Here is an 18,517-nt window from a genome sequence, read left to right as displayed (position 1 = left end):
GTAAGGGGGCTGTGTTAAGAAAACTAAGGTTGCTGGAGGCCTATTATCATTAGCAAGTAAAGTAAATAACAGCCAGTTAAATACCCGAGGATATATATATTCTATGTTAGGCACCACGCGAAGTGCTCACAGCAATTTATATAATAATAGAAATGTGAAATAGGGAGAGTGGTAATAAAAAGGAACAGGTGGCCTAGCGGGAGGAAATCCTGGAGCAAAGTTCTGGTTGGCAAACAGGAACCTGTAAAATAGGAAAGGGAACATATCATTTGGAGGGCCTGGATAACCTCACACTACTCGTTTGAACAACTCAAGGAAAGAAGATAGTACTAGCTTATCACTTACTGAGTATGCCGAGTACTTTCACATCTCCTATCTCACATCTTACACCCTTCCTTCAGAAGGGGAAAGGTGAAATGCCTGGCCCAGGGCCTCGTGGAAGACAAGCGATGCTATAGTTTAATGGTTTTTGGAAAGCGTTCTATAGATTCACAGGAGTTTTGCAAGAGTGCGCAGGGTAGGTGAGGGGATAAAGGGATAAATAAGGCCCGTTCTGCAGGCCCACAAACCTGCTTCAACCAGAGCAGCTGCTCTTTGATCTACTTTACATAACAGACTTGCACTTAAGACTTTATTTGAATCAGGGCACTGCTGCTTAAAAATAAAAAACAAACAACAAACAAAAATGGCTATAATTGAGGAAACTAGTTTGCTGGAGCTGTACTATGTATGTAATGTAGTCAACATGGTGGATAATTGAAAATTGCACTAAGCACAGCCTAAAATATTCACACCGAAGAAACAAAAACATTCAGACTACACTCACGTCCCTTTTGGGCCAGCAGATGGCTGCTATACTTTAGGACCAAGGCATGAGTGTGGCTCAACACTGGGTAGCCCTAAATGCTGAACACCAGTAATGATCGAACACAGGGCCTTCCAAAAGCATCAGCAGCTAGAGGGCTTCTGGCCCCTTTACGTCAAGCCAGCCCACGATACACGTTTCTGTGCTACAAACTGTGCCAAAAGCCTCGACCAATGTTCTTACCTTAGCAAGCCCCCCACTGACAGCAAAGACAGATCCCCGAACGCCAGGTGCTATCACAGATAAAGTGGCTCTAATAACTAGTGGGGTTATCTGTGATGCACTTTTAATTGGATCAATTTCCTCTCAATTATACAATCTTTCAAAATCGGATGCAATTTCATAATCAGAACATGGGGCTCTCTCCAGGTGAAAAGCGCAAGACAAACTAGTTTGACATCACACCAATAATTTCCTTTCCTGTTCTTTGGCAGCTATTACAACAGAAGCCAAAAAAACAATGCCATCACCAAGAAACAAAACAACTTTGAGTAGCCCAGCTTAACAAATTTTGTTTCTTTAAAATGCAAGGTTATAGCTCTTTGGCTTGCCATCAGCCCTGCACCTAAAGTGCGAACTATGCTGCTTAGTAAAAATAAAGCCTGAGGATCCTTGTCACAAATTCCCTCACCCACTTCTGGTCTTTTTAAAGACAAGACTTCTTCCTTTTTTGAACTCTAATTACAAGGATGAAGCAAATGGCAGAGGCTCAATTCCCAACAGAGCGTTGGTGGCCCTGTAGACCTCAGGGGCTGAGTCTGTACACGCGTGTGGGAGTAAGATTTGGATTTCTTTACATAATGGTGCCTTAGGCTGAGTTTTGACTGGGGTAGATCCTTAATGCTCTCAAAGAATACAGTGTCAGATATGGAAGCAAAACAGCATGGTACAACTTATCCCTCTCATTTCCCAAATCCCATATTTAATTAAAAGACATGAACACCAGTGATGAAGAAACAGTTATCAATTATTTAATTCTTGATAGAGGAATGGAAATAAATCTCAAAACCAAATACTGTGCAGTCACTTGAGGAAAATACAGAATAAAGACCCAACAGTTTTGTCTAACGAAAATGAGATGTGTCCACCCCCCCACTTTGTTGACCCTGGCCTGTGTTGTACAATTCTGCAGTCAAATCTTAGCACAGGTCCGTGGAGAGAGGTAATATGAAAAATGATGAGCTCTAGAAACTATTCAGGAGTGTTTACTGACTGTATTAGCATTTGTGTTTGTTTATTCCCATCTTTCTGTGCTTTGAAATAAGTCCAATCTATACGCTCCTGTAAAAGGCAAGCAATTTCCAGGCTAAAGTCTTCAACACCAACCAGCTAGGGGTCGATCTATTCTCTGTCACATCTGCAATTAGAGACCAATCCAAGATGGCACAAAACCCCCAGAACCAAGAGGTACTGCTTCCCAAAAGGACTGTATATCTCCCTTGGTGGCACTAAATGAGTGAACTTTCACTCTGATAAAGGTGAAGAGACCCGAGGCATCATGCCACGGGGATATGATGTCTGAAATGAAAGGTGGAACAGATCCCACTGGAGCATGCACACTAAATGCAGCAAAATTGAAGAGAAAGTGTCACATATGAAGTGCATTACATTAAGAGGAAAATACGGGACCAGGGTTATCAAAGCCAAAAGAGGGAAATCAACAAGGGTTCAGTACAAGGGCAAATTTCAAATACAGAGGGCAAAAGGCTCTCTACTGAAGCCTCAAAGTGCCTAAGTTCTAATCAAACTTCAGCTAACCCCGTATCAGATGTCCTATTTGGGGCAATGCCAACTGTTAAAGCTCTAAATTTAGGAGGGAAATAATGAAAAAGAACAAAACAAAACAAAACCCTACTAAAAGACAGCTTCTAAAATTCTAGGACTAGCCAGCTGGCATAAAGACACAGGCCAAGTGCACTCTACAATATCACCAGTAACCAAGGAATAAGGAAGGAAGGTGGCTGGAAGCAGAAGAAATGGCTCTCTCTTACCCCCTAAGGGGTAGAGTATCTTCTCAGATGGTAGCTGTAAATCTTGATGCAGTGATCCCAACAGTCCAAGACCAATAGCTGCCCTTTAGGAGTGAGGGCGATGCCCACTGGACACGTGAGCCCCTCTCGAATAAGGACACTATAGCCCCCACCCTTAGGAAAGTGGAGAATTTCCTTTCGACTACTATCAGCCACAATGAGATCACCACGAGCATCCACACACATGCCAGCAATGCAGCGGAAATCCTCATTCTCTGAGAAAAAGTGGCTAATCTGGCGACCCAGCTGCCCATCGGGGCCCACAGAGCCAATGGAGAAGCCACCCTCCAGGTGGTGCTCATTCTGCCGATTCTCCAGATTGAGGCCCAAGCCCTGGGTGAAGTAGACGGTGCCCTCAGCATCGCAGGTGACAAACTTGGGCCGCACGGCACTACAGAGGCAGCTGTATTTGACCACCCCTGCTCCTCGGTCAACAGTGAAGCACCAGAGCTTTCCACCTTCCACGTCAGTTACCACAAACTGGCCGGACGGAAGGGCTGTGATGCCCCAGGGTTTGCTCAACTGGCTCCTGTGACAGGCCACGCAGTGACCATCCAAGGTGTATACCTTGAGGGAGTTGTCGTAGCTGTCAGTCACACCAATGAGCCCATGGCAGTTCATGGCCACTGAGAGAGGAGTGAGATTGGGCAGATCAGCCCCAAGGAAGCTCAGCACAAAGCTATCAATGCCACTGGGGCTGCGGCGGATCTCCTTCAAAAAGCCCTTCCGAGTGAAGACTTGTATACGGTAGTTGCCTCGGTCAGCAACCAGCACCTCGCCTTGACTGGTCACATAGAGACTGACGGGAAGGTTGAACATGCCTGGAGTGCTGCCTTTGGCCCCCATCTTCTTGAGAAAGAGGCACTGCTGGATACTGGCGGCGGTCTCGGAACCCCGCTGCTTAGCAGGTGAGGCCCGAGGGCTGGCGACCACTTCCTCGGGGCTCATGTCCATCTCTCTGAATGTAACGGAGGTGGAGGCGGCGGAGGCTGCAGCCTCCATGGCCCAGGAATCTTCCATGTTGACTGTCCGGGGCTTTTTAACAGCCTGCCCGATCTGGAGGGGGCCGACATGGCCAACCTTGAGAAGCTCCACATCCTGTAGGGTTAGCTCCCGGGGCAGGCTGGCCGTGAGCTCGGGCTCCTCCTCGTCAGCTGTCTCCTCCAGTAGCGCCACATCTGCCTGCTTGATCTTGGCCAGGAAGTAGTCACAGCGAGACACAGCCTGCACCTCTGCAATGTTAAGCAGGTAACTCTGCTCCTCTACCACCTGACTATTGGACTTCTCCACCTCAGCCAAAGAGCCCGTGAAGAACTTGCGAGAGCGAGCCAGCTCTTCCTGGACCCTGCGCTCCTCGTGCCCGTACTCCTGGAGAACCGCTTTATACCGTGCTTGAAGGTCCTTGGAGACCCCTTCCAGGGCCACCTTCCGGCGCTGCAGCTCCCCCATAAGCTCCCGCAGACGGGCCAACTTCTCTCCAAAGTCCTGCCGCCGCTCCTCAGCTGCCTCTTTGACAGGAAGCGTACAGTGGCCGGGGGGCTGGTGGTCCGCCTCCCGGCACGGCTCGCAGAGCACCACACCGCAGCTCCGGCAGAACTGCCTGGGCAGCCGCCGTCCACACGACCGGCACATGAGCAGCCCCACAGCCTCACTGAGCCCGGCTGTGTCAATGATCTTCAGCACCGTCAGATTGTCCGTGAGCTGGGTGAGGCTGGTTATGCGGGTAATCTTGCTGCAAAAGGGACAGCGGACCCCATTGATGCTACTGGCCAGGAGCTTCTCCAGGCACTGGCGGCAGATGGTATGGCCGCAGTGCAGGAGCTTGGGCCGCAGCTGCTCCTCTGTGAAGGACTCCATGCAGATGGGGCATTCCAGCACTTCCCGGAGGGCGTCCAGGTTCAGGTGAGAAGCCGCGGCTGCTGCAGTAGCCATTGTGCTTCCCTTGAGGGGCCTGCTAACACAGCCCAGAACCGAACAGCTTGGTATTCATGCTCCAGACGGTCAAGTCCTGCTAACGAGAGTAAGAAACCATTATTCCACCGCCTGTACGAGCTAATTCACTCAAGAAACATGTAGATAAGAGCTACCATCATTCATTCAGCTGCTAACTTATTTAACAAATATTTATTGAAGTCTACTCTGTTAGGTGATGGTGATACACAAGGAAGTAAAGCAGACAAAGCATTGCACAGTGGGTAAGATATCAGGGTCTGGAGTCTCTGATACTTAGTTGTGTGACCTTAAGGAAGCAACCTAAACTTTCCAAAGCTCAGTTTCCCATCGCCCATCTACAAAACGGAAGTAATAATGGTATCTACTTCATCTAGTTTTGGAAGGGTTCAACAGCATGATGAATATGCTGCACCTCGTACAGCCCACGGGCAAACAGTATGCTTGATAAATGTTAGTGATTAGTGACGTCTACGACTCAATTTATATTAGGAGAAAAGCATAAGAAAATTACATATAGGAAAGGATTACCCACAAAGTGCTGCGGGGCACAGTGGCTAGAGTAACAGTTCCTACAGGCACTGGGGAGGGCTCCCCAGAAGCAGTGACACTTCTGAGATATGTCTGGAAAGAAACATGGCCTTGAGGGATAAAGGCATTTCAAACAAAGGAAACTATGTGACCAAAAGCATCCAACTAAGACTAGGTACCATGTACTTTACTAAGTTACCAGGACACAAATCCTGCTCTTGAGATCTCAAACTTTAGTAAAGGAGACAAGACATGGTAAATAATAGCCAAGGCAGAAAACAGTATCATAAATAAGATACAAACTCAGTATGATGGAGGCTAAAAGGCATTCACTCTAATTCCACAGGAAATAGAATGGCACTGGATAGGGTCCTGGCTATGTGGAGATGAGGGAAAGGGAGTACCAGACAAGGACAGTCTTAACAAAGGTTAGAAAGCAAGGGAAAGAGCAAGAGCTTCAGGGTATTAGAAAGAGACAGAGAACATGTAGCTTCTATAGGTTTGTTTCCATCTGTAAAATGAAATAATACTGCCTTCACAAGGTTAATGCAAGGATTAAATGAGAGAGTATAGGTAGTGTATAAACTTCTAAGTTTTGGCTTAGCACCAAAAAAGTCTTAGATAAATTTTAGTTCTCTTTTCTCTCATTCTTAGGTTAAAATTGTGGGAGAACATAGGGAGATCAGAGTAACTGGTTTGATTATGAGAATGATTATAATTAAATCTTCAGAGCCAAAATGAGACCTTCAGATTTCATTTTGATGGGCACAGTGAAACAACGCCTATTTTGAAGCATGGAAGTGATATGATCAAAGCTTGAATGGAGTAGGTGAAAAGGCTGAGAAACTAGTTTGGAAAACTGCTGCAAAATTGCCTGGGGGAGGTAATGGGGAGCTGAACTAGGGAGCAGGTGGTAGAAATGGAAAGATGCATTTGAGCAATATTAGAAGAAGTACAATCACCAAGATGAGTAGATTAAAGTGGGGGAAGTGGTACAGCTAGGAAAGCCAGAGACTCAAGCCCAATGATTTAAAAAACAGTACTGCCTTATCAAGTCAGTTTATTTTTGGCCTGGAACACCCCCTACTTCACGAAGTACAAGCCATAAATACTCCCACCCACCTTGATCCACATATGCTCATGAAATAGAACAGCGATCTCAGTGCTCTGCAGACTTATGTCATTGTCAATTTATACCCCAAATTAGAATGAATAGATCTAGCAAGGTGAGTCACAGGGATAAATTGTAGCCCTTCTTAAATGCAAATTCTACAGCTGTATCCTTGCTGTATCAGTCTCCTGATAATGCAGATGGTCAGCCATCAAGGAGAAGAGGAGGGCAAGTTAGCCTGGTTTAAGGATAATGCAGCAAGGTGAGAAAAGCTTTGTAAATGTTATGAACTCTTTCTCCATGCATACAGAGGGGGAGTCTATGCAGAGATTCATATTCCGGAATTTCCCCATATTTAGCTTTGCATGGTGACCTGACAAATATTCAATAACAGACACACATAATTTATCCAAAGTCAACCCCACCTCTCTGAAATCTCACTTCTCTTCTACCAGAAGGGAAACAGTATCCATGGTACCTAGTCTTAGTTGGATGCTTCTGGTATGCTTTTGGTATCTTCCATGTGCTAGATAGCACACTAGATGCTTCATATACTTAATCTCATTTAATCCTCATAATGACCCTATAAGTAGGTACTATTTTTATTATTTTATAATGAGGAAACTAAGGCTCAGAAAAGCTGGCTCAAGGTCACAAAAAGCTCAAACATGCTGAAACCCTGCAGTACAGATACCTTTAACTTTGTTTAACCCATTATTAATAACTTCAAGTTTCAGGGTTTTTCCCCACTGTCATGTAACACTTGTTCACAAGTGTTCTCTAGACCATACTTTGGGAGATGTTGCCTTGTAGAATATAATTTTCTCCACAAATAAGAACAATACTATTGTTACGAGATTTAGCTCCAGTGGAGTCGGTTGGCTACACTGATTTATTAGCTGGGTGACCCACTCCCACACACCAGCCTTGCAACCCATTAGGACTCAAATCCATGTCTCAACAAAATAACACACTATCACATATCATGAACCTCTAAGGTCTCATGTGAATATGTGAAACTTACTACTGAATTCTTAAATGCCATAGGTCTGGACACAGTAGTATGAAAATACTGATAGAAACCTCAACTCAGATCCATGCAAACTTTAGCTCTAGACCAATAGCTTCAGCTCCTCCTTCCATCATCTGGCATAACATACTGAGGGCAACATTTGGTGTTTAGATCCAGAGCGTGCTACCTTACAATGCAAGGGACATCTGTTCTTCCCAAAGCTGGCACTGCAGATCAGCTAATTAAACAAGTCTGCCAACTTGTAAAAATACTAGCAAATTCTTTCCCCAGCTTTCTGGAATATCACACCACCTCCTTCAATTAAAAAGCTTCTTGCCTCCTTGTCTAAGCTATTCACTTTAAAAAATGAATTTACTATGCCCACATCCATATTCCAAATTATCTCAGCTATCTGCAGCTTCACTAGGCTCCCTAAGACAGAAGAGAATGTCAAGGATTCCTACTCTAAAGCTGGCATGCTCTGCCAGGAAAATGTGAGTTCTCATCATTAAAGCGTCAGGTATATAGCCTCAGACTTGGAAAAAGCCCGAACTATGTCTCCCATGTCTACGACCTGCAAACACTGCCTTCAGCAGGATCCTAGCCTGATATAGAGCCATGTGACAGGCAGATACATTCCCTCTCCTCAAGAAACATACATCTAGCCATTACTGTTAATACTGACAATGATGATTCAGATGGAAAGTCAATCTGAACTCAGCTTCCCTGAAAGGACTAAGAGGGGTGACAGGAATTGTCTTACCATCACAAGTCTCTATGTTAGCGGCCCATTTTCTGTCAGCTATAAAATCTAAAACCAATCAGAATGACTCCCCAACATGTTATAATAATCTTGTCTGACTTCATGATACCTTAAACATGTTTCCTGTTGCACACTTTGTACTTTCAGTTCTTGACCCCTCACCTCACTACTCTGATCTCATGATTAATACCGCACATCGCCTACTAATACTGGCCCAGCTCTTCAGCTCCAGATAAGAATCTACCCCTTAAGCTGTGTTTGCTTCAGCTGCCCTAAAACTCAGGAAACTTCTATAGTCATACCCTAACCTGATCTAGCCGCTTCTGGTACCACCATGCTTTCCCCAGTCCACAATTTAAATAACCAGGATAGCAGGAAAAAAAACAAAAAACAAAAACACACTAACCCTGAAATCAGGCAGAACTGGGATTAAATCAGCACTGCTGTTTACAAGTTGTGGGACAGTAGGCAAGTTATTTAACCTCACTAAACCTGTCTTCTTACTTTATAAAAAGTAAAAAACTAGGGATAATGCTTATCAATGCCTAGTCTGGAAAATGGCAGGTGTGAAATGAAAAACTTATTTATCATAATTTTAGTAACAATCAGCAACAGTATTAACAATAACAACCAGTACTAGTTTACAAACTACATTTTCAAAGGGATGAAGAATCTTTCTTGTTATGGCAGATAAAAGCACATAAAGATTAATAAAAGGACTGGCTGGCTTTGAAAGAATTTGATTGAGGACACTAGGTATCTATGCTAGAAACTGATGGGCAAATGAATTCACAACTTCTTTTGCCCAGAAAATAAGCTCCTTTTAGCAGGGACTAAATATGGAATGCTAGAATTAGTAGTGATATCAAAAAGTAAAATAGACGAGTAAATGGAGATCAGGAGAGAGAGATCAAGAACTCATTAATCATATGGCAGAATTAGGACTAAAAGACAGGTCACTGGGGGTGACCAGTATTATATAGATTAAGAAAGTGGGTTCAGGAATCAGGCTTTCTGGATTTCAATCCTGGCTCTACTGCTTACTGTGGAGACTTGGACAAGTCAACTAACCTCTCTAGTTCTCAGTTTATCTAAAAGAAGGGCTTTAAAATAGTATCTTCCTCACAAGGTTACTATTAAAGATTATGGGATTATGTGTCTAACACACTTAGTATAGCACCAAGAGAGGCATACAATTAACTGTGCAGTATATTAATAGTCTAGCGGCAGCCGTTACCCAGCCAGTGAGAAGAAACAGGCACTTTTCAACAGGCATACTGTACCCAAGATATCAGATATGTAAGTTTCAAAAATAAAAATTCTGAGCCTTCACGAGAGAGTTTTACCTGAACTCAGAATCTAAAGATTAGAGATGACCAAAGGTCATACCTTTGTCAGCCTCTTGAGGGCTTAGGCCATCAGCAGAACTAAAGAACTTTAAGCAATTAGTTAAACAAATCTTTACTGACCACATACTACGAGTCCAGTCCCATAAAAACACCAGGGATATAATTCTGAACAAAACCAAACATGAACGGAGCTCTTTACTTAAAAACCAGGAAAACATGTAAAAGAGTACTACATTTTCTTTCACAAGACATGAAGGTCCATCCTACCACTGTCACACTCCTCTGGTTTGACTGAGGTTTTGCAAGGCTTATCACATTCCCTTTCTAAACTGTATTTATTCCTCTTGCATTTGAATGGAATGCTAATCAAGTGCATAACCATCTCCAGGCTCCCAGTGGTCACTCTCTGGGAGTGGCTAGCAGGAGTGATTTTAACAAAGTCTGAGAGGCCCCCACTTGACACTCACCTAGTCCTGTGTGCGGAAGAGGTTTTGGAGTTTAATTTTACTCAGGGCATTTAAGGTTACCTGCAAACAGCTAAGAAAAACTCAACAAGTAGGAGCTTGTAGGGAAACACAGGCATAACCTACAGAGCTGTACCGGGTCTGAGACGAACAAAACAATCCAGAAGGAACTGTTTGTGGAAAAGGAAACCTGAGCTACAGTATGTCACGGACAGGTTAAATCAGTAATAGAGTTTGCTGGAAAGACACCTGTAGGTTCTGCTTCTAAAACTGCAGGAGCTGGAAAGGCTCCCTTGCATCTTCCACAAACATTTGGGTAATATCAGTGTTGCCAGTGTGACTCAAAGAATCTAGGATAAGGGAAAGACCAACAGTCCTTTCTCAGAGGACCTCCAACTCATCTCCACCCACCCACCTCTCTTCCAGTTCTTTTATCTACATACAACACATGTTCACTTAATCATGAGCTTTTGATGAAAGGATCAGGAAGCAGATCCTGGGAAAGGTGCAAGAGGGAATGGGAATTTGGGAGAGACTGGTGGGGGCTGCTTAGGGTCACTGAAATTTGGCAAAGCAACGCTCAGTTCCCTTCTAGCAATGCCTTCCTCTTATAGTTGCTACCACCTCTCATAAAACTACCATTTATTGAATGTCAGGCACCTTTTATTACATTATCTCCTACTGTCACAATAACTATGTGAAATATGTGTTATTCCTCTTTATAAATAAGGAAACCAAGGTAAGAGAAAAGCAACCTAAGGTCTCAGAGCTGGTAGGTAGTAGAAGGGAGGTTCAAATCCAGGTGTCAAATCCCAGCCATAAAACCACACTGACTCAAAAAATTTGTTACCATTCCATAGCTGATAAGGCTACTATTAGCTCTAGGCAGTTTGGCCGAGAGGTCGGTAAAGGCATTGTTTGTTATACCAAAAGGAAAAGAAATGGAGTGTCACAGAGGTAGCACATCATTGTGCAGGGACAGTAATCTACTTGAAGTGCTTTGCAAACCTGACTACCAAACTCTGCAGACATAGGTGTATGGGCTTTAGTGTTGGAAAAGCCTTTCTAATAAAACTAGTATATTACCTAGGAGTCAGACATAAGGGCTCACATCCCCACTTTGCCCCTTGCTGTGTAGCCTTGAGTAAAGCATTTAACCTATTTTCTCATCTGTAAGATATGGACGGAATAACATCTACATTGTTGGCAGGATCAACAGAGTTAATGTGCATAATAATAAATGGCTGTTATTCTTTTCAATAGATTCTTAATTTCAATAGACTGAGGCTGATAAGAAGTGCCTGTCCAAGGTCACCTAGTAAATTAGCAGCAGAGGAGGAATTCTGGACTTCAAGCCTCTGATGCCCAGGGTGATTCAATTGCCATTACATATTTTCCATAGTGGTGTGTATGGCTATCCCAGCTAAATCTGCCTTCTGATGCAGTCCTACTATGTTTCTCAACTGGCTTCAGCAATGCTATAGCTAGTCCTGGAGCGGACAGAGCAAATCCTGTCCTATCCCAGGGGAAAGAAGCCCAAGAGATCATTTAGAAGCAGGAGTTATCTTCCAGAGTATGGCCTCTACACCTACCCTTTAGTCTCTTGCACCTCATCCTGTCTAACCTCAAGCTCCTCCCCTTATCTACCCACTGGTCCAGGTCTAAGAGCAAATCAAGAACCAAGTCCAGGGCTACTCCCTACCTAATGAGATAGTTTTGTCCCCTTTAGAGCTCAATTTGATATTCAGCGATACTCACTGGGCAATCATTTCATTAGAGGGGAATGGGCTGAGATAGTAAGACTAAGCAGACCCCAGCAAGGAAAAAGCAAAGAAAGAGGGAGGGAATATACAGGGTTGGGTTACAGAGATCTGAATATGAGCCTAGCTCTGCCATTCTAGCTATGGAACCCTAAACAAGTCACTTCCTAAGACTTAGTTTCCTTATGTGTAATCCTGGATATAGTAGAGCCTGCTTAGTAGTGCTGTGATGAAAACTGAGTAAGAAAGTAGATATAAAAATTAAAATTACTAAAATGTGAGTGCTAACTGTGCACCAGACACTAAGTACTCTGATTTACTTCACTGAATCTTCACAATAATCTATGATGTAGTCCTGTTATTAATTCCATTTTATAGAAGAAGAGCCAAGAACAGGGACGTTAAGTTATTCATTCAAGATCACAAAGTCAAGAAGAGATAGAGGCAGGATTTGAATCCAGGATATCCGACCCCTGAGTAGAGTACCTCATCTTTGGCACTACTGACAGTTTGGGCCAGATAATTCTTTGTTGTGGGGGGGCTGTCCAGTGCACTGTGCAATGTTTAACAGTATCTTTGGTGTCCACCTACTAGAGGCCAGTAGTCTCTGATACTCCAACTGTGACAGCCGAAAATGTCTCCCGACATTGCCAAATGTCCCCTGGGGGACAACATCTCCCTGGTTAGGAATCATGTCTTTAGAACTTGGCAACGGACTACATACTCAACGTTCCCCTTTTTTTGTCTCTCTCCCAGCCCAAACTCACAGAGCCACTGCCTCTTGAGTGGCCAGGCCGTAATGGACCTTATATAGGATTAATTCAATCTACTTATATAACTGATAAAGAAGACAAGGCCTGAGATCTTGTTCTACTCCTCCTCTGAACGTCTCACATATTATCTGCTATCCCAGCTTACAGGGACAGACAAAAGGATACTTAGGCAGATGACCTTGAATAGTTTCCTGCTTTATGCCTCTTTTAACCACTCTCTTCTCCCAAGCCTACAACTTTCAGCAGGGGGAGGGGGTGGAGGGGGGGCCACTCAGAGTTAGTGGCAGTTCCACGGCTGCCTTGTGATAAGTGATCTTTGGTTAGTGAACGGGGGAGATTCTGCCCCTCACAGGGAAAGTCAGGCTCCTTCAGGAGTCCTGGTCTCTGAAGACTTGTTGTTGCTGAACCCCTGAACTCTGCTAAACTTCATACACTCAAATCCAGTCCATACATTATCTCTAGGTCTTTAGGACTCTAGTACTTCCTTTTCTTCCCATGCAGACTTCAGGAAAATTCCTTTAGCAGCCCAAGACACCAATCCATAAATCTATTCAGAGTCCTCTTATTCTATACCCCAGTTAGTACATCTCCATCCTACCCTTTAACCCTCCCTAAATTGTGTTCCCAACCGTTTTTACAATAGAGAATTCAGCCTTTCAGGCTCTACGTTGCAGCTCTCACCAGTTCTTCACTCATGTGCCCCAAATCCCTTTTATAAAAGGCATAGCACCTTTTATCTCTGTTTCCAAATCTCTGCAGCCTTCACCCCTGCATCCCAGCATAACACCCCAATGACACACACCAGACTTCTGCCCTCCTTCAATCTGAGCCCCCCAACTCCTGCATTCCATCAGACACAGTGCCATCCTCAAACCTGGGTCCTTTCCCTTTTATCCACCCCATGTCATGGGTTGCCTTCAAACCAGAGCCAGGTCCTTTCTTGCTAACAAGACACCGCCTCCCACTGACTCCCCCAAGAACTCACCCCCTCAATTTTCCCCAGACACCATCTGGAAGATGCTTCCTCCTTAGCAATTAGAATATCCCCAGGCCCTGCTCTCTCATCTCGGGTTTTGCCTCCTCAAACGCCTAGTGGCCACAGACTCCCTCAAGCCTCCTGAAATGCGGCACCCCAAGTTTCATCAGGGCCCCTCAATTCCTTCCTTTTTCCGAAATTCTGCACCCCCAGATGCCTCCAGGGCCTTCGGACGCCCTCCCACCGCCCAGATGCTGCACCCCACTCTCCTCAGGGCCCCCACATTACCTCAGGCCTCCCGAGATGCTGCACCGCAGATTTTATGGGAGCCCTTCTCTCCCCTCCCGGCGGAGCTGCATCTCCTCTGAGCTCCTCTGCCCCATCGAATCCCTCCCGAGCCTGCCCCTCGCAGCCCCACCCCCACCCCGGTCCTACCCCTTAGATCCGGTCCCCAGACCCTGCCAGTCGGGCGTGGGCCGACCGCTGCACGCCAGCGCAGCCCCCCGCCCCGCCACTCAGTCACGGCCCGAGACTCTGGCCGCAGTCCCTCGTCCCGGGCCCTCCTTCCCGCCCCTTACCTGACCGCCCGCGGCTCCGACGCGTCCACCGCCGCCAGCCCACCCGCCCGCCGCCCTCTGCGCACGCGCCGCCGTGCGCCCCTTGGCGGGCGCTAATTCGCAGAGCCGTCTGTCCGTCACTGCGCCCCGCCCCCGGGGCATGTTGGGGCTTGTAGTCGCGCGGGCCGGAGCGTTCGCGGCCCAGCGGCCGAGTAGGGGCAGGCTCGCCGCTGGGAGCCTAGGGCCTTAGGAACGCGGCCGTCAGCTTGTGTTCCCACTGTGCAGACTGGGAAACTGAGGCAAAAGCAGCCTGCCCAAGTTCCCTCAGCGAGTCAGGGGTCAAATCAGAACTCGCGTGTCTGACTGCAGATAACCGCTTCGCTGACCCTTCACGTCCAGGAGCGGGCCCCAGCGGAGCCTTGGCTCCTGGCAGAAGGGTCTCCCGGAAGCGCAGCTTGCCCCTGTGAGGAGTGGCCAGGGAAAGAACAAAGCTCCTCCGGGGGCGGGCGCAGAGCCTGGACGCGCCTAGAAAGGCAGTGCCTCGGGCTCCAAGTTGCTCCCTGGGACGCACCTCTGCCTAGATGCGTGTTCATGCGATGGACCCAGCCCCCCAGCGAGGAGTCTTTTCCCTTCTCTGCTGGGAGGCCGCGGCAGAGGTGAATAGGGGAACGCGCTCTGCACCTGCTGCGCCTGCAGAGGGAAGCTCCCCGGGAACCCAAACCCAGGGCAGCCCTCGGGGGCGCCCACAGTGCTACCAGGTGGTAGGCGGTCAGGCCTGTGGCTGCTGAGCGCCTGTGGCCCCTTACGTAGTTCCAGGCCAGGCCAAGTACCCGCTCCTTCAGGTGACCACGTGGTGGAGCGTAGGAGCAGGGCGGGGGTGAGGTCGCATGGGCCTGAATGGGAAATCCCACTTAGGTTTGTGGCCCTGCACGATGAGAACACAGCAAACAGAAACAAGAACAAAACTACCCTCTGTGATCACTTAGTGTCCGGCTGGGGCTAAGCACCTCCCATGCATTACCGCTTAATTCTCATAACCACCCTATTTAGATAAGCAACTGACACTCAGGGGCTTCAACAGCAAGGCCACGTGTTCCAGGGCATAAAGCCCAGCCTGGGACCCAAGACTAGATGAGAATCCACCCTGATTATCTTTTTTTTTTTTTTTTTAAAGATTTTATTTATTTATTTGAGACAGAGAGAATGAGAGACAGAGAGCATGAGAGGGAGGAGGGTCAGAGGGAGAAGCAGACTCCCTGCCAAGCAGGGAGCCCGATGCGGGACTCGATTCCGGGACTCCAGGATCATGACCTGAGCTGAAGGCAGTCGCTTAACCAACTGAGCCACCCAGGCGCCCCCACCCTGATTATCTTGTGTAACCTCTCGGCGGCCCATTTCTTCATTTCTAAACAGAGATAAGGTTTGCTATGATGATTAAGATTATGAGTACATAGTGGTTTGCACTTAATTAACGGTAATTTAAAAAAAAAATTGTAATTAGCTCTTAACACTCTTTAGATTGTGGATTCCGGAAGCCCCAGCGCCCAGCATTTCAGATATTGAGGTCAATGGGAGGTTGGGTCGGTATACTTATGGCATACTTTGAACGGGCCTGGGGGCTCTGGATGCCTGATAGAGGTCTGGGGCTATTTAGACCTCAAGGGTACATTTGCAGCCCATGGCCAGCCAGGGTTTGACTAGTTTGACCAGGAATAAGTTGAGTCAGGAGTGGGCTGAAGAGGGAGCCCAGCTGAGGACTGAAGGGCCCTGGGGCAGATTTTGCTCAAAACTGGCAGCCAGCCAGTGGGTGTAAACAGAACCCTTTAGGGCCAAGGAAGGAGGAATGCTTGCATCTGTTAGCACAGTGCCCAGCACAGAAGAGTTGCTGAGTAAGTGAGTCAGACTCAGAAATGTGACTTTAAGCAGATTGCATTTCCTGTCTGACTTAGGCATATTCTAGCTGCAAGATGACTCAGAGAGGTCAGTTGGGTAAGAGGGCACCTTTTTTTAAACACCAGCAATATACCGGGCACTTCATAGATAGTGTCACATATCACAGTCCCCTCAGCAATGATTCAAGTACATATCAGTAGCATCCCCTTACAAAGAGGCATCTGAGACTCAGCAAGATTAAATAGCTTGCCCACCTTAGTTAGCCTCCTAGGAAGTGGTAGAGCTGAGGTACCTAGGCCAGTTAGACCCCTGGACATGCTCTGAACCACCATCCAAAGACTACTCACATTTTATGACAACAGCTATCTTTCTATTTTATTGAGTAAGGTTTGTTTATAAGGATAAAAAGAGAAGGGGAGATGACAATGCTTAGGAAGTCAAGGAATATGGAGCAAATCCTGGCTGTCATTATGACCACAGAGTGTGATCCTGTCAAGGCAAAGACACTCAAAAGAGCTCTTCTGAGCAGCCTTGCCAGGGAACAGCAGGAACTGCCTTTTGCCCTGAGTTTCTGCCATGTTGGCAAGTCAGAGTGGCCTGTTTCACCGGAATGGCAAGAAACCTTTCTGGAAAGGGCCTTGGGGTACTTCTATCAGTGCCTGTGTTGCAGCCTGGGGATAAGGGAGAGTTGCTGTCAAATAGCTTCTTCCCACACTTAAGACCTTACCTCTACCCTCTTCTCAGACCAGATGGGGAGTTACCACTCTGTTTGCTGAAAATCACAGATCCTGGCCCCCAAAGTCTCAATTCAGGACTCATCATATTTTTATACCCCTGTTTTCCTGCTCAGAGAGCATCCTAGTGGTACTTCTCTGACAGTCTGGGGATATCGAACAAGCATGCCTTTAAAGAACAATAATGACGGGGCGCCTGGGTGGCTCAGTCGTTGGGCGTCTGCCTTCGGCTCGGGTTGTGATCCCGGGGTCCTGGGATTGAGTCCCGCATCGGGCTCCCTGCTCGGCGGGGAGCCTGCTTCTCCCTCTCCCACTCCCCCTGCTTGTGTGCCTACTCTCGCTATCTTTCTCTCTGTCAAATAAATAAATTTAAAAAAAAAAAATCTAAAAAAAAAAGATTTAAAGAACAATAATGACGATGAAAAACCCTTTTTCTCTTCTTAAAAAAAATCTGTTTGTTTTAATGTCCTTTTTTTTTTTTTAATGTTTAAATTACTTAACAGTTAAATTAATTACCACACTTCCCACAAAAATCTCGGAGTAAAATAAATACCCTGGGAAAAGACACTCATTTTAATTCCGTGGCTTTGCATACTCTGGCACATAGCATTCCTCATACACAGGGACTTTTTAAAAATACTTTTTGTGGAGTACTTTAAATACTCTTTATTCAGCATTTTAACATAACCTTTTTTTTTCATTTAACTTTCAAACTACTTGTATCAGTTTCCTAGGGCTGTCATAACAAAGTATCAGAAACTGGGTGGCTTAACACAGGAGAAATTTATTCTTTCACAGTTCTGGAGGCTAGAAATCTGAGGTCCAGGTGTCAGTGGGACCAGGCTTTCTCTGAAGTCTCTAAAGGAGGATCCTTCCTTTTCTCTTCCAGCTTCTGGTGGCCACAGGCATCCCTTGGCTTGTGGTAGCATAACTCCAGTATCTCTGCCTCCATCTTCTTGTGGTCAGTTTCCCTCTTTGTGTCTTCATCATCACATGCCATTCTCCTCAATGGATGTGTCTGTGTCTTCTTGTAAGGGCAACAGTTATATTACATTAAGTGTGACCACCATCTTAGCTAATTAAAACTTCAGTGTGACCTCATCTTAACTAACTACATCTATAATGACCCTATTTCCAAATAAAGTCACATTCTGATGTATGGGATGTCAGCCTATCTCTTTGGGGGACACAGTTCAACCGATAGCATCACCCTATGAGATAAGCACTACTTTCTCCATTTGCTAAAATTTCTAGTTTAACCTCTCTTTTATTTTTTTAAGATGAGAATAACAATAACTAACTCACGGGATTTCAGGGGGGAGGTGTGGCAAAATGAGAGATATTGGATGTTAAGCATTTACACTTTAGGATGTTGCCTGACGTGTTGTAATGTTCATTTTAGTGCACTTACAATAATAATAATTATATAATAATAATTATTCCCAACCCCAACCCCCCTTACCTGGACAGTTATTTTGAGGAAAAGATAAAAAAGATGATTTGAAGTAAAGTGTGGTAACTTATTGCAACTGACAAGCTGTAGAACCTTGCAGAATTTACTGAGCCTTTCTGTACTTTACTTTCTGTTACTCTGCAAAATAGGAGTAACAGGAATGTTGGGAATGTTGGATGACTTGATAGAGCTCAAGTTTTTAGAGCACTGCCTGAGGTAGAGAGTGAACGTTCTAGGAATGGTAGCTATTGTTGTCATTATTATCATTACTGTGATTTGTACGATTCTTTTTTTTT

The 18,517-nt window shown here is 45.7% G+C and overlaps 2 protein-coding genes across 7 annotated transcripts in view; one reads left to right on the top strand and one right to left on the bottom strand.

Moving 5' to 3' along the window:
* ASTN2 (astrotactin 2) overlaps positions 1-18,517 on the top strand; it is an 837,042-nt gene that overhangs the window by 636,149 nt on the left and 182,376 nt on the right. The window lies entirely within an intron of this gene.
* TRIM32 (tripartite motif containing 32) lies at positions 1,812-14,550 on the bottom strand. 3 transcript variants are annotated; one of them, XM_006747509.3, is made up of 2 exons: positions 14,163-14,550; positions 1,812-4,903 (listed from the first exon to the last, which is right to left on the bottom strand). In XM_006747509.3, exon 2 carries the CDS (start codon positions 4,825-4,827, stop codon positions 2,860-2,862), a length of 1,968 nt encoding a protein of 655 aa, XP_006747572.1. In that variant the 5' UTR covers positions 4,828-4,903; positions 14,163-14,550; the 3' UTR covers positions 1,812-2,859. The 3 variants fall into 3 exon arrangements, with proteins under 3 accessions (XP_006747572.1, XP_006747571.1, XP_030874247.1); XM_006747508.3 differs by having other exon boundaries at positions 1,812-4,906; positions 14,163-14,241; XM_031018387.2 differs by lacking the exon at positions 14,163-14,550 and adding an exon at positions 13,873-13,973.

The sequence above is a fragment of the Leptonychotes weddellii genome, chromosome 14 (assembly GCF_054177405.1).
Source record: "Leptonychotes weddellii isolate Sample4059 chromosome 14, ASM5417740v2, whole genome shotgun sequence".
Lineage (NCBI taxonomy): Eukaryota > Metazoa > Chordata > Mammalia > Carnivora > Phocidae > Leptonychotes > Leptonychotes weddellii.
Note: the sequence above shows the minus strand (reverse complement) of the source record. Positions and strands in the feature narration are given on the sequence as shown.

Coding starts and splice junctions, on each gene's coding strand:
- TRIM32 (XM_006747509.3), bottom strand. CDS start 4,827: ATGGCTACTGCAGCAGCCGCGGCTTCTCACCTGAACCTGGACGCCCTC.